Source organism: Pantherophis guttatus, chromosome 13 (assembly GCF_059756535.1).
Source record: "Pantherophis guttatus breed Tessera chromosome 13, ASM5975653v1, whole genome shotgun sequence".
Taxonomy (NCBI): domain Eukaryota; kingdom Metazoa; phylum Chordata; class Lepidosauria; order Squamata; family Colubridae; genus Pantherophis; species Pantherophis guttatus.
Genome location: NC_142075.1, coordinates 25915736 through 25931299, shown reverse-complemented (window position 1 = coordinate 25931299; position 15564 = coordinate 25915736). Strand labels below are relative to the sequence as shown.

The following is a 15564-nucleotide window of genomic DNA, read 5'->3' as shown; positions in this document are numbered from 1 at the left end:
AGGTGAAAGAGGCTCAACTTTGTCCCCTCTCCCTCTTCCCACTGCTGACCTAGCATAAGGCAAGGGCACAGCCTCCTGGGCGCCTCCTCATAAGGCATCCTAGCCCAGAAGGGGATTAGTGCACCTTGAACCGTAAGAGGCTCCTTGGCCTGGCTCCCCTGCCCAGTCGGCTGCCTCGGGGTACTCTCTCCCCTGAGAGGCAGGACCACCCCACCTTCCCTGGAGCTGTGCTGGTAAAAGAGGCTCAGAGCTGGTGAGTCAGGGAAGCCATGCAAGAGCAGTGCTCATGGCACAGCTGCTTATCTGTTGGCATCAAAGTGCCAGCCCCAGGGACTCCGCCCCCGCAGCCCCCCTACTTCCCTGTGGGTGCTGGGAGGAGCACTTCTGAGGACGGGCTCAGCCACAGCAGGCTTCCCCCAGTTCCTACCATGGAAGGCCTCGGAAATTCACCCTCCAGCGTTAACCAGAGTCCTCCAACTGGTCGTGACTTCATCAAGAAAGAACTGGCCAGTTGTGTCAATCCTGGAAACACTAACTAGTTTCTGCAGAAAAATGTTTTTGTTTTTTTTTAAAGCCTGCGAGTTAGGAAAACCCGAATCACGGTCATTTTTGCTTTCTAGTTTTTCGTGTGAACAAAAATAACTATAAATCCTGACAAACATTTTAGTGTGCAGTTGCCATGGAAGGAACAGATTTATTAATCGCAGGGGTTGGAACTACCTTTCCCTACTCAAGGACATTAAAAGCAGCATTAAACTGTTTGCTTTTAAAACATTCTGGTGTATTCTTAATATGAGCCACCCTGTGGCAGAATAAATTTTCCATTTGGGATAAAAGATTTGGGCTGCTTTTTCTTTCTTGGAAGCCTCTCCTGCTCCTGCCCACAATTAGCCCTTGATAAGGAGTTAACCATCATCTGACTCAAGTTGTGCTGATTTCCCCCACTTCCTGTCTACCGCTGGCCTTCCCTGGCAACTGGCCAATGAGGCACCTCCCCCCACCCGGACCTTCCCGTGGAGGGGGTGCCAAGTCCACCATCCTTTGGGAAAGGCCAGCCAGAGACCATCTCCCAATTGAGTGACCTAGGAACGCTGGCCCTGTTGGCCCCCTCTGCCTTTGCCACTCTGCAGGCATATGGTATTTGTGATCAGGATGTTTGCTCTCTCTGGTGTGCCAATCGTGCCAGCAAAGGCGCAGGCTCTTTATGCACCCAGCGTGCAGAAGCACTTCCTGACCAGATGCATCATGCAACCCATCCAGGCACCTTCCCATTTCCAGTATTGCCTCTCTGAACCCTGATGCCAATGGAAGGCCCTACAGAGCAGACGGAGGGAAGGCTGGGTGGGGAGCACTCCCTTCCTACCTCCCGATACCCTCCCGCAAAGGCTCTTTATCCTCCAGAGGCAGCAAGCCATGTTTTTCAGTAAGCAAAATTTTAAAACCTAATACTGGCTCTGGAGCAGGCTGCATCCTTCAGAAATGCCTTAAAAATTGGTTAAGATTGTATAAACCCTGCTGAAGAATAAAGCAGCTGGTAGAGCAGTTCTTTTTTTTTAAAAAAAGTCACAAATTTTGTTTCTGCTGCAGGAGGCACTTCCATTAAGACAAACACAGTATGTCTTGTCTTTAGATTTTCTTAAATACAGTGTGCTACATAGATTTTATACACACACACACACACGTGTGTGCGTGTATATATATTTACACACACACGTATATATACACACATATATACATATATATATATACGCACACACAAATATGTATAGGTGTGTATACATACACACATACGTGCACGCAAACACGCACACACTTCCTAACCCAACATTTCCACAGCAGGATGGTCCTTACTCTCCATCCAATCGAAACCTGCGGAAGTCATAGAGCTGATGGACTCGTTGCAGATCTGCTGGAAAAGGGGATCGTTCTTCAACTCCTCCAGTGTTGCCTCGTCGTCTTGGCCTTGCGGGTGGGCCGGATCAAAGAGCAGATTTGGGTCCAGAGCGTTCAGGTCGTTCATGCTCCCCGACAGCTCCGAGGTCAGCCTCATGTCGCTGGAGAAGACAGAGGCCACATTGGTCAAGTCGGCAGGCACCTGGCTGCCCTGCAGGCTGCTCTCCTCCAAAAGCTCCTTCACGGTGCCGCTGAAATCCAGCTGCTGCTCCCCAGCTTCCGAATGGGCTGCGTGGTCCCCAGAAACAAAGTCTGCCGGATCGGGGCTGCTGTTTTTAGCGAGGTAACCTGGTGTTTGGAATTCAAAAACGGACGGGCTGCATGGGGGCATGTTCTGGGCATTGGCACTTGGAAAGGCGGCAGAAGTCTCCAAAATCTGAGTCAGGTTCATCCTGGCGGTGTAATTGGAGGGCAGGTTGTTGATGCCCAGGCCACGCACGGCATCATCGTTCTCCGAGTCCAGCTTGCTGAGCAAGACATTGGTGATCTTCTTGGAACTCGGCTGCTTCTGAGGCTGTGGAAAAGCCGTCTCCATCATCACCGTCAGGGGCACTGACTGGCTGCGCTGGGCGAGGGTACTGGCACTTGGGTCTGCATGGACGTTTGCCAAGGAGGGGTGAACTTCCAGGGGGACCGGACTCCCAAAAGAGCCCACCATCGTTCCAGAGCGAAGCACGGCCGTGACAGGGCAGACGGTGCTTCCGCTAAGATTCCGCTGGCGGTGCACGGCAGGACTGACACTCCGGCATCTGAAATGGCCGCCATGAGAGGAGCCAGTCCCTTTGTTATCGAGAGGGGCAGGGACGGCAAAACCTTCCTGCTTGTTGCTGACGGGGGAGACGGGGGTCACTCGCCCAAAGTGGGGATCGTGGTGCCGTGACTGAGACTGGTAGGACTGGCCAGGGACAGCAAAGGCATGGGGCTTCCTGAAACGGTCTTCCACCGACTCCTGGTAGCCAGGCAGAATTCCCTGGCTGGTGACAGAGGATGCCCCCACGCTGCCATAGCCGGCATTCATCCATTCCAGCTTGGTTTTATCAGGGTGGGTGGCCATGGGCCGCTGCATGGGCTTCACAGGACTGCTGGAAACCACACTGGCGTCGTGGTAGGCCATGCTGGAGCTAATTGGGGTGAAGGCAAAGGGGTTTCTACACTCCACGGGGCTTGGGGGCACGCTGCTGCTACAGTTGGAGTGTGGGGTGCCAACAGGCGTGTGCCGGCTGCTCCCCAGGGCGCTGTCAACAGGTGTGGTCTGGGCCATCCTGGAGCATGGACTCTCCCGCGACACGCCTTGTGACCCTGCCATGATTTCTGAGGTGGGGGTGGGCGTCGGGGTGGGCGTCGGGGTGGGCGTGGGCGTATGGACAGGCGTGCTGTTGCTGTGGATCGGGTGATAGAAGTGGGCACTGCTGGGGTGAGGGGCCAAGGATGCCCCCTGAGCTACCCCCTGGTTCTGGAGAGCCATCCCCAGGGAGGCACTGTAGAGGTGGGAGGTGCTGAGGGACATCTGCTCCTCCATCAGCACCAGCTCCTCCACGATGCTGTCCTGGGTCAGGTCATCGTCGAAGGAGAAGAAGTTCTCGTGGGACTGGGAGGCGGCATCCTCGAAGTCCTTCAGCTCCTGCTGCAGGGGCAGCTGACTGGAGCTCTGGCCAGGCAGGGGCTGGTCGAGAGAGGGCGGCTGGACCTGATCTGGTAACGGCTGCCCAAAGGCTGTCCCGGTCTGCTGGAACCCTTCTAAGTGCACCGGCTCCCAGGCGGACTTGGGCAGGTCCTCGGAGTCGGATGGTCCAGCAAGTGTCATAACACTGATCGGGGGCTTGCAGGCCTCCTGGACGAAGGGGGAGCCCTTGGCCAGGTGCTGCCACACGTTGGGGTTCAGGCTGCCCTCGGACTTGGAGCTGTTTCCTAGGACAAAGACGTCTCCTTCCAACTTCATTTCCACAGCTGCTGAGGCGGCTGCTGGGGGCTGCTCTAGCAGAGAGTCGCTGGGGGCAATGATGAGGTCAGCATCCAGGGGGCAGGAAGTCTCCAGGCTGATCCCTGAGGCTGCAGACTGGATTTGAAGGGCCGCCTGGCTGGGACTCTGGAGAAGGGCAGCCGGACTGTCACTGTTAGGGAGAGGCAGGCCGCCCGTCTGCTGGGCTTTCTTCGCACTGCTGGCCTTCGGGGCTTCCGCAGATGCCTGTCCCACAGAAAGTTTCTTGACAGGGGGGCCCTGAGCGTCCACAAAGGCAGAAGGCAGCCTCTTCCGCAGGCCTTTCGGGCATCCTTGGTCGCCTGCAGTAGGCGAGGGGGCAATGTCGGTGCTGGAGACATGTTGACCTGCGTCCAAGGGACCCAGGGGGGCTTCATGCGCCTGGGAAAGGGATTTCCTCTCTGAATCTCCCTCCTGGGGGTCACAGCTTGCTGCTCCAAAACGCTCCTCAGCCCGGCATTTCCAGGCCTCGGCTTCCACAGTCCTCAACTGATCCACAGGTGTTAGCAGGGTAACTCTGACCGCTTGAGCGGGGTTTGCATTCTCTAGATTCTGCTGCAAGGTCTCATCCAGCACCAGTTCCGGCTCCAGTTTGACCTCGACCGAAGACGGGGCAGAAGCTAGGCCTCCACTGCCACCTTTGGTTCCCGGGGACTGGAGTGAAATCACAGATCCTTTCTTGATCTGAGGGAGACTTCTTGGCTCTTCTGCGGCTCCTGAGCCAATGGCGGAGGCTGTGTGCTTGATGGGCGTGCCACTGGCACCACTTGGGGCAAGCGAGATGGCGGTCATTTTGACCACGTTCATGTGCTGAGCAGGAACCACCGTCTTGATTGGGCTGCTCGTGAAGAGCACTGTGGTTGGGGAACGAATGGTGAGCGCGTTGGTGTTGGCTGGCTTTGGCAGGATCTGGGCATAGCGATGACGAGCAGAGCGATCTCCCACGGGACTGGCCGGCACATTCTGGGGAGTCTTTGGAGACTGCTTGATGGACTGCATGGGCTGAGTGACTACCTGGACATTGAGTGGAAGGACTTTGCCATCAGTCGAGCCCATCGGGCTAGGAGATGTTACCAACTGCCGGGACCTTGGCACCTGTGGGGGAGAAAAGGGAGTGACAACGAGAAAGCTGCACTCTGAGCTGACCGGTTTGCTTTCTTCTGGGAACAGGGGACTCCATGCTCCCCACTCCCCTCCCCCAAGCCATGCAGGACTCCCAGATCTCTTCCTTCCCATCCACCCTGCCCCGTCTCTTCACCCTCCCAATTCTTGACTTAATGCCTCAACCCACCTCTGCCCCCTCTGGAGTCGCTCCAGTCAAATGTCTCTCCAAATCATGGAAGAAGTTTCCTTCCTGCACAGCCAGACGACTTCTCTGTAGGTCTCCGCCTGGTCCTGCCCCAACATGCAACGCTACTGGTGGCAGCCTTCCCTCCCTCCCTCCTCCGGAGACTTACCGTGATCGGACTTGGCACAGCAGCCACCACAATGCCAATGGACTGAGGGGACAGGATGGCCGGGCTCCCATTCGGAAGGCTGGCAACCCCATTGCTCGCTGGGCCCTCGGCCTTCTTGGCGGGCGACTCGCCTGGCAGAGGGGACTGCAGTTTCTGCTCCTGCTGCTTCTTCTGGATCTTGCGCTGCAGCTGCTGCTTGGCATCCACGGGCGAAGGCAGCGTCTTCACCTGGGGCTGGAAGGAGTTGCTCTCTGCCGTCGGGACAAAAGCCGACGGCTGGGGGATCCCCTTGAGTCCTGGAAGGGGCAGGCAGGGCCTTGACCAGGGAGAAGGCTCAGCTCGGCCATTGTAGGAAGCACAATGGGGAACCTCAGTACATTGTGCAGAGCAACAGGGCAGCCCTTCCAATAAACCTCTTCTCCGCCATACTGTTAAGGAGCAGGGAGGCCCAGTTTGCTTTTAGATGGGCAAAAGAAAACTGTGTACCCAGTGGTGAAATCTGAACCGATTTGCTACCGATTTGCTGTGTGTGCATGTGCAGAGTGCGTCAAACGCACGGTGTGCACATGCATAGTGCATGCAAAAAGGAGGCTTGGGAAGGTAAGTAGAACAGCGAGGGGGGGATCAGCTGTGCTGCGTGATTTAGCTTCGCTAGAAAACAGGATTTCATGCTTTCTAGCAAACCCCACGGCACAGTTGATTGTTGGAAATACCAGTTCGGAGGAACCGGTAGCTTTTTTTAACTATCAGTTCGACTGAACTGGTAACTCACTACTGGTTCAACTGAACTGGTAGCTTTTTAAACTACTGGTTCAACCAAACCAGTAGCTAACTACCGGTTTGCCCGAACTGGTAGTTCTTATCATTATCGGTTCGCCTGAACCGGAGTGAACCGGTAGCATTTCACCCGTTGTACCCCTCCCTCTCCTCATCATTGCCCAGACCAGCCAACTGGCTGTGAAAGATGCCTGGCAGATCCTCTTACAGGCCTAGTGTCTTCCATGTCCGAAGTGCCTTTCTCAATGTTGGGGTGAAACCATGCCCCAGGAATGAAGCTTTATATCAGCTCCTGCAAGGTTAGATGCCTTCCTGATGCCCCTCAGGGGACCCGGGGAAAAGGTGAGAGCGAAACTACTTCCTCCTTTCTTACCTGCAGGGGCGCCTGCCATCACTGCCAAAGCTGCCATGGATTTGGTGCCAGTGTAGTGGCTTTTCACCAGGAAGCGAGCCAAGTCCAGGACAGAATCAAAGGGCTGGCTGAGCACTTTCTGAGCCCATTCGCAGACCAGCTGGCAGGCAGCGGACACGATCTCCTCATCGGCACTCTGCAGGCGCCCAGCAGGCTCTGCCCCATCCAGCTGAAACCAAAGCACAAGGAAGGTCTGAGGACCGTGCTAGCGCTGTCCTGCCCCACCCAGCTGCTTTGCCCCCATCTCTGGGAAACCGCCCCCTCTGAGGACAGGAGGAGCTCCCCAGCCCTGAAGACTCCTCCTCTCACCCAGGGAAACAGTGCTTGAAACAGCTTCAGACCCTGCCATAAAACCTGCTCTAGCAATCTGAGTTCTCGGTTTTGGTCAGGAGGATTATTTCAATCCAAGTTTTATGGAAAGTCAACTTCTCTCTTTAAGACGTTACTGCCTGCCCTTCTCTGTGGGGGCACCTACCCTCTGGAACCAACTGCCTCCAGAGATAAGGAGAATCCAAGACCTCAGTGCCTTCCGCCGTGCCCTTAAAACCTTCCTTTTCCAGCAAGCCGGGCTGGCCTAATTTTTTAAGTGTTTTTTAAGTGTTTTGTCTATGGTTTTTAATTAACGGGGCCAAATTTATATATGTATATTTTAACTGTATTTTAATATTTGTATCCGATGTTTTTACTTGGCTGTTCACCGCCCTGAGTCCTCAGGGAGAAGGGCGGTATACAAATTCAAAATTAAATTAAATTAAATTAAATTAAAGCTGCTGTCGGTAGATGGGGGAGAGTACTTTGCGTTTGTGTAAGATTCAAGCAGATGCTGCAAAAGTAGGTCTTGTCCTGCTGCAGAATTACTTAGCCCCCAGTCCTCAGAAGGCGTCTCCTCGTTCAAAGCCTCTCAGTGCAGGAAGGACTCCGGGATGCAGCTCAACAATTCTACCCCAAATGAACCAAGGCAAGACCTAGGTGGCCTTCTTTTAGAGACCGCTGCCTCTCGCACACATCCTCAGCTACTTTCCGAGGTTTCCCTTCTCTTCACTCAGGATCATCGGGCCATGAAACCTCTTGTTGCAGAAGTCAAATCCTCAAACTGCCAGCACAGCATGGATCTATGTTGTGCTCTGCCAGCTGCAGCTAAAAGACCTTTATGCCACTAAGACGCCCGTAGCTCTTCCAACCAGATCAGATCATGCATGCTGATCATGCAACTCTTATAATCAGGCCAGAGTAACAGAATGTGGCTAGCCTGAATGTCTCATCCCCCCCCACCCCCCGCCTTATCTTCATGAGAACCAAGGTGGGTCTGGCCTGAGAGGATTCCTCAAATTACATTTCAGGTGTCAAATTCCTTTCATCTGGCCACCATCTTGGTGGCGGCTCCTGCAGCCCTTTCGCCTGGACAATGCCCAGGAGGTGGCCGCCCACCTGCAGGGAGACCTGGAGGGCAGCGGCAGAGCTTACCCCGTCTCCAGTTTTAGGGAAATCCAGATTGGGGAGGGATGGCATCTGCACGAGAGCTTTCTTCCGAAGTCCACTATAGCAATATGTGATTTTAAAAATTAAGGTGGTATCATCTTTCAGTTCCAATGGTGCGAAGCGCTCTTTGTACCGAAGCGCCATCTGCCCACGCAGCCCACAGACAGCCAAACTGTTTCCAAAGGATATTTAGATTTGCCTCGCGTGCCTAGGCGCCGGGCCTTCATGTTGGGAAACACATTCTTCATGATCTTGCCAAAGTCTGCGGCACTGAGCGGGTGGTAGCCGAGATTGTCACAGTAGCTCCTGAAACAAAAGGAGGGTCACAGGAGACACCCCGGGAGACGCAGGGCCTGGTGCCTGGTTTGGCCGAGGGTCAGAGAAGAGCGTCCAAGAGCAAACAGGCCAAGGGGTGGGAAAATCTGGAGGCTCTGCAGGGAAAAGGGCAGCCCAGCACTCCCAGCGACCTCCTGGTTGCCCACAGGAAGGGAGAGATCTGCTTCATCCACACAGCTCCTGTCCTGCAGTCCCCGCCACTGAATAAGGTCCTGGGATCAGAGGGAACCCAATTCCCTGTCCCGCCATCCTTCCCAACTTTCCAGCAGGGAGAGCCCAGAAACCGGAGGAGGAGGAAAGGTGGAACTGCAGCCCCTGGGAGCCTCCCATCAGCCCTCTGGGCAGAGCTGAAATGCTCTCTAGGCGAGAGAAGGGAACTGGCACCACAAAACCCATCTCAGCACTTGGACACCCCCAGCTCTTCCCTGGGGAGCCTGGCTGACCAACCTGGGCCCGCAGCACAGGAAAGCCCCAGCATTGGAGCAGGCTAACTGTGGCTGAAAGGAGAACGCTGGTATTTCAGCATCTCAGCACGGTTGATAGGAACTGCTGCTCTTGGCAGATGGCAAGCTCAGGCCTTGCCCGCCCTGCCAAGCCCCGAAAGGCAAGCCCGGCCATGGGCAGACTGACCTCTCCTCCTCCCCGAGTTCTTTGAGATTCCAAGTGGGGACCTGCCCAGGACCTCCCTCCAGATCAGTGGGGTGGCTGCTTCTCCCTTCCTGAGCTGAAGGGCTGCCACCTCAATTTGGTGGTGGGGGGGGGGAACTCTACTACAAGCACCCTATGGACCCCTTTTGGGAGGTGAAGGTGGGAAGGGGAGGTTTCAGGGCAGGCGAGCGTGTCCCATTCAACAGCACCTTTGACATTCAGAGTGGGGAGCAGCCCGGTAGGCAGAGCCAAAGGGCACCAGGCCCAGAGGCTACTGGAGAGGGTGAGGGTGGAAGGCAGCCATCCATCCCCCCCCATCTCGCAGGCACCCTCCCCGGCCACGGATGGAAGAGACTCACTTGTACTCATCATACACTTCCTGCTTCGGGAGGGAGGTCTCCGGGTGTTCTTCCAAGGTGTTCCGGATCCAGGAAAGGGCGTGCACCTGTTGAGCGCGGCTGGAGGAGACAGACAGCTGATCGCTGCAGCAAGAGAGGGGACATCAGGCGTGGGAATGGTGACACCATCATCATCCCTACCAATGGGCTCAGGAGAAGGGCTGCCTCAGTCCGTGAAGGCCTTTGCTCCTGTGGAACTCCTGCCACTGGACCATAAGAGCTGCTTTCCAAGCCACCTCCCTGTGGCTGAGGGCCTTGAGATAGGCACACGAGCTGGGCCCCAGAGGAGAGGGGTAGGACCCGGCCCCCAAAGCAAGCACGCTCAGTGTTGCCACACAGAGCTGTCCCAGAGTAGAGAGAGCATGCTCCCCACAAAGCAGGGAGCACCTCTACACGTGTGGGAAGCACCCAAGGATCCGAGGCAGGCTCCCCATGGAAGATTGGGGTGCTTTCTCTCAAAGGCGAGGCACTGCACAAACCAAGGCAGTTCGCAGAGGAAGTCAGGCAGGCAGGGAAGGGGGTGGGAGGGCTGGAGGCCACGGAGTCAAGGAGAAAGCCTCCTCCAGCTGGGTAGCAGAGTCCGGACACTTGCAAGGCCCTTCCCCAAAAACTCTCTTTCCATTAACCCTGAAGGGTTCAAGGTATTCCACAACCTGCCATTTCTTGGGGAAATGGCTTCTCACTATATCACCAGGAGCAAACCGCACTCCAAGGAGGCTTCACACAAAGGCACCATGTCAAGCCCCCCACATCCCAAGGAAGCCCCCCAGCACAGCCGTATGACCCAGTGCGCTTGAGGAAGGGGCAGATGCTCTTCAGATCCTGGGACACGCCCACCTACCTTTTCTCGCCATTGCTGGGACCAGAAGGCAGTTGAAGGTAGAGGTAGAGTTTCTGTAAATCTGTAAACTTCTCAACTTCTTGCTAAACACAGAGAGAGACAGTCAGAAGATGAAGAGGCCAGCACTTCGGAGCCGTTTCTACAACCTCTTTCCTGGGGACTTTCAGGGCAGCCCAGAAAAGCTGGCCACCTCCTTCCCTGCCCTGCTGTTCCTCCACGTTCCTCCTGCCCCATAGAGCTCTCAGCCAGCTGGCACATGAAAGCAAGCCAGCAGCTGAGCAGAGAAGAGATTTTCACTATGTCAGCCCTTCTTTCAGGATGGGGCCTTCACCCAAGAAGCCTAACGAGGAACCCTCTTTGGAAGTCTCAGCGCCTGAAACCAGCGCTTAGGACACCCTGGAAGACCGCAGTTAAGGAGCCCAACTAGAAATGCCCCATTTCCAGCTTTTACTCACCAAAATGCAGTCCACTTTAGATTGAACAGCTTTGCTAAAGAGGGAAGGGGGAAAGCAAAAAAAAAGAAAAAAAAATCCCCAGAGTTAATAGGTATGGTCGTTATAAACAAGTGCATATAATAAAGTCTCTGTGCAGCATCCCAGGCTCCCCAACGGCTCCCTTGGGAAAAAGGCCTGGAGGACTGTCAGCCGCCTTCCATTTTTACAGAAAAGCCAAAGGTATCTGAAGACTGGCAATGGAACCGGGACTTGGAATTCCCTGCTTTAATCAATCAGAATCTTGAGGAATGGTCTATAGGTATCCTTTCATCTTTAAATGCCTTTATTTGAGCAAAAAGATTTAAGGAGTGGACATCTCCAGGCATGTTTAGGGAGGCCTGGAGATCGCTTCCAGTTTGTGAGGAGCATATCATGTTAGCAATGACATGGTGACCCCTGCTTTCCCAAGTGTGTAGGAGACCAGAAGAGGAAGAATGCTGCCAAACTCCGGACGGGCCCAGACGGGGCTCAGCTCCTCGGGAAGCCTCGAGGAGAGAGGCAGGATGACCGTCATGAGCGGCTGCTCCCTGTTTGCTGAGAAGCAGCCCGGCCAGGAACGCCCCAGCTAAGACGGGACAATCCACAATCCACCTTGGCTGCACATTCTCTGGGTCAAACCTCACCTACAGAAAGCAAAAAAATACCTCTGATCCGATTCCACCCCTGCAATTCTCACCCAGGGCGGGCATCCAAGTTCTTTCCACGAGGAAGGGCACCGCAAGGCCGCTGCCCCCTCAGCTTCCTCTCCTTAGTCAACTGAAATCCATTCAAAGCCAGCCAGCTCCCCGACCGTTGCCTCGTCTTGTGGCAATGAGTCCTGCAAGCTATAATGGATTCTCTGATCTGTTGATTTGGCCTCAAGTACTTCATCTCCCTGCTCTCCTGAGCCCCCAATTTCATGCTTGTCAGGTTGCCCTCAGGTTGCAGGCACAGCAACCTGATGCTGCCGCCTTCACCCAGAGGACTCTCACCAGCACCCGGGAGATGCAGGGCAAGGCCAGGCCGCTGGGTATCCCCATCACCCAGGGCCAGGACAACAGCAAAGCCAAATCAAGGGGGAGCAGAGGCATTTCCACCCTGTGCTAGGCCTGCCAGCATCAACCTTCAGCGGCTGCACCCCGCACATCATCCTGCTCTGCAAGGGACTCATCTAACCCCCTGCCTCTTCTCCTTCCCTTCCCTTCCCTGACCATTGGAGCCAATGCTGGGCTGGAATCTGAAGCGAGGAATGCCCACCGGCCACACACAGGAGCAGCAGTGGGACAGAAAAGGGAAAATGCACCCAACCCAGGAGGCCACAGCTCAGATTTCTTGAGACCAAGGGCTTCCCCAGCACCTGGCTACGTGGGTTGCTTGTAGCTCCTCTGCCCAGCTCAAAGGGCCCCCAAATGTCACCAGGGGGGCAATCCAGAGCACAGGGGCCACACCCATACCAAGAGTGACACACATTGAGTGGCACCTGCAGCAGGAGCTCCCCATCTCCCCAATGACCCTGTCAGACACGCATAGCAGGTCTGTTGTGCAGGGCAGTGAAGTGCCCAAGATAACTGAATCCATGGAAACAGGTCAGATTGAGCTCCTCCTAGTCTTGATGCTCCACGTCTATAGAAGGGCTCTTCCACATGGAGGCAGAACTGACTCCTTCTGTATCTGTGGGGCCAACTTGCTTCCCCCAAACTCAATACCTCCCTCCTTCCTCTTGACTATTCCTGGCCAGGAGCCCTTCTCTGCTGTTTGGTCATGAATTCTCCACCCCTTTGGGGTCTTCCTCCCCACACCCAATTCTTGCTGCAAGAGAAGCAGGACATGTTCTGGCAACCAACACGCGATGCCTGGCCGACTCCCCAGGCTGCAAGGGTCCCAGGTATCGACTGCCATCTCTGGGCCACACCCCTCTTCCTATCCTCCCAAAATTCAGTAACATCCCACATCCCCAGAGAGCCGAATCTTCCTTGTGGACACAAAGGCGATTAACATAAAAGCTTTAACGAAGCGAAAATAAAGCAAAAGCCCAGAGATTAAATCCCCAAAGGCAGCAGAAGCCCGGACAATCTGCCGTTCCACCCGTGAAGGAGAAAAGGAGAATCTCCAGCCTTTTCATCCAACCGGAGGAAAAATGCAGTGCCAGGCAGCCAGACAAAACAAAGCCGCCACATGGCCTTGCAGTGGTGGGCTTGGCTGCACCTCCTTTCACGCAAATAACCTGTTGGAGGAAAAATGGCACCATTTCGCGAGGGGGGGAAGAAGCGCCCACAGACACCCTCTCAGCCACCGCGGAGCAAGAAGAGAAGGGTCTGGAAGAGCTGTCGGAGGGGGCTTGGGTGAAAGGTGCCCCTCCCTGTCTCGGTCGCCACTCTCTGCATGACTTTCCCCCAACCAAAAAACACCTTAGCCACAGGATGCCCATTTGGGGGGGGGGGGGGCAGCCCAGTCAAAGGCTCGGCATGTCACTGAGATGGAGCAAAAGGGCTTAAAGGATCTCTTGGAGGAAAAATAGAGCAAGGTGAAATGACAAATAAACGGTTGAAGAAAACAGGGATTAGGGGGTTGTGCAAATACAGCAGGGTGAGGGGGTGGGTGGCTTAATGCAAGAGGCAGGGCTGATGGCTGTTGCTGAGCTCTGCTGTGGGGTGGCTGTTTTTATTTATTTTTTATTTATTTATTTTTCGTATTTATATGCCGCCCAGCTCTCTGAGGACTCTGGGCGGCTTTTCTGCCTTTGATGCCACCTTCTCCCTTGTCTGCCCGGCTGCCGCTGCCACCATCTACTGGGACATTCCTGGACAGGCCAGTGCAAAGGGGGGGGGGGTCTCCCTGGAAAGCCCCTTTCTTTGAAACAATTTGATGTGCTTTGTGTTTGTGAGGGCTTTTCTTTTTATTTAATCAGCATCTGAGAATATGCAGGAGTTCTATGACACCAACTGATTGGTCTCCGATCTGGTAGTAATTATTTTACACATTACATTGTTTTGCCTTAATCCATTTGAACATTTGCTTTAATTTTCTATGGTATTTTGTTGGGATGTACGGCCCACGAGTATTGTGTATCTACACTGTAGATGAAGATTTATTGTAGCTGTAATATTTGTTTACTTCTCCCGCCTTTATTATTTTTACAAATAACTGAATGTGGTGAATAGATCCCACACAGCTTCCTTCTCCACAACCACCCTGAGAGGTAGGCTGGGCTGAGAGAGAAGGACTGGCCTAAGGTCACAAATGCTATTTGTAAACCATTCAGAGTCACAGGTGAGATGAGCAGTATAGAAATTGATAAATAATAAACACAGCAAGTAACTACCATCAGCTATAAGAAAAAGTGACACCATTTGCTAACAAGGCCCTGTGGACTTCTATGAAAACATTTAGAAACAAGTCCCTTGTAAAAGAAAGGCATTTGTCCTGCCGGCTGCCTGCATAAGCTAAATAAATGGCTCCAATTTATCATCATTTCTGTTGAGATTATTTTTTTATTATTATGTGTGATAACCCCCTGTAGGATAATCAATCCCACCATATGGGCTCCTGTGAATTCCTCGTAGGGTTTTGGCGGCATTATTATTTTTGTTCATGTACCACATTGGGTTGAAAAGCTCATTTTATGGCACGCTACTCCCGTAACTGCAGAGCTGCGCTGTCGAGGTCCAGGGGCTTTTTCCTCCATCCAGGTGCATAAAACCACCCAGTCCAGATACGGCACAGCAGCCACCTCCGCCACCCTCTCTTCGGCCAAGTGTTTCCAAATACCTTTGGCTAAGTTACCGTTTCAAAGGCTTTTCTGGCGCTCCCATCTTCCCGACCCTAGGCAGCCTACAGCAGAAGCAACAATGCAACCCATCTGACAAACAGTTGACATCATCCTCAGCGGCGCAGCTGAGAGCAGCCCGACGACGGCTTCCTCCTTCACAGCCCTTAAAGCGCTTCCCCACCGAGGACCCTCATTGGCATCCAGCAAGAAACTGGGATATCAAAAAGCCCCAAATCGGGGGAGGCGGCCCGCGCCGCGCCACCAGTTCCAGGCGCCCGTTCCAAAGCTCTTCGCCGTCGAGCGCAAGCCAAGCGGCCGCTCCTGGCTCGCTCGCGGCTTCCCAGGGCTAACAAGCCCCCCCAGGCCCTCCCCCCAAGCGCTGCAGCCCCCGACCGGCAGCTCCACGGGCGGCTGCCCAAAGGACGAGCGCGCCTCCCGCCCGCCCTCCTTCCTCCGAGGGGCGGCCGGCGCCGGTGGGGGCCGAGACCGAGGCCGGGATGGGCGGCGCCCGCGGCAGGGGCCCCTCCGAGCAGGCACGACGGCCCGCCCAGGCAGGCCCGCCCCCCGGCCACGGGTCTGGGCTCGGCCGGGGCGGCTCCGGGACGCCGCGCCCGCTGCCTCCTCCCTCCGCCGGGCCCTCGGGGCGCCCGGGCAGACAAAGGCGCGGCGGCGGCGGCGGCGGAGGGGGGGGGCCTCGTGGCCATTTTGTCTTCCATCTTGGATCCGGCCCGTCCCCGGCGCCGCGGAGACAATGGCCGCGTCCCCGGCCTGGTCCCGGAGGGCGCCCCCCGCCGCCCCCCGCCCGCCCGGCACTCACCAGATGGAGCCGCGGATCTTGTGCTGCAGCGCGCCGGCCTCCGCGCCCTGCAGGCCGGGCACCAGGGCAGGCAGGGCGGGCGCGGGGGCTCCGCTGGCTCCGTCGGGCGCGGGCGGCGCCTCCTCCGCCATGCTGGGCCTTCCCGGCGAGCGGCGCCCGCCTCAGCCGCAGCGCAGCAGGGAGCCGCTGCCCGCCCGCCCGGCACCGCCGCCGCGCATCCCCGGCA

General features: G+C 55.6%; 1 protein-coding gene across 1 annotated transcript; it reads right to left on the bottom strand.

Annotated features, from left to right (window-relative positions):
* Positions 1 to 798: 798 nt before the first annotated feature.
* Positions 799 to 15551, bottom strand: RFX7 (regulatory factor X7). The gene is made up of 9 exons (XM_060689533.2): positions 15339 to 15551; positions 10735 to 10768; positions 10280 to 10362; positions 9400 to 9522; positions 8246 to 8362; positions 8042 to 8126; positions 6539 to 6746; positions 5389 to 5684; positions 799 to 5026 (listed from the first exon to the last, which is right to left on the bottom strand). The coding sequence occupies exons 1-9, from the start codon at positions 15467 to 15469 to the stop codon at positions 1817 to 1819; spliced, it is 4287 nt and encodes a 1428-aa protein (XP_060545516.2). The 5' UTR covers positions 15470 to 15551; the 3' UTR covers positions 799 to 1816.
* Between the last annotated feature and the right edge of the window lie 13 nt (positions 15552 to 15564).

Excerpts from the sequence above, each read along its gene's own strand:
- RFX7 (XM_060689533.2), bottom strand. The coding sequence starts at position 15,469 with ATGGCGGAGGAGGCGCCGCCCGCGCCCGACGGAGCCAGCGGAGCCCCC. Across the intron at positions 10,363-10,734 it reads CTAAAGTGGACTGCATTTTG|CAAGAAGTTGAGAAGTTTAC; the intron begins GTGAGTAAAAGC and ends CTCTGTGTTTAG. Across the intron at positions 9,523-10,279 it reads CCCAGCAATGGCGAGAAAAG|CGATCAGCTGTCTGTCTCCT; the intron begins GTAGGTGGGCGT and ends CTCTTGCTGCAG.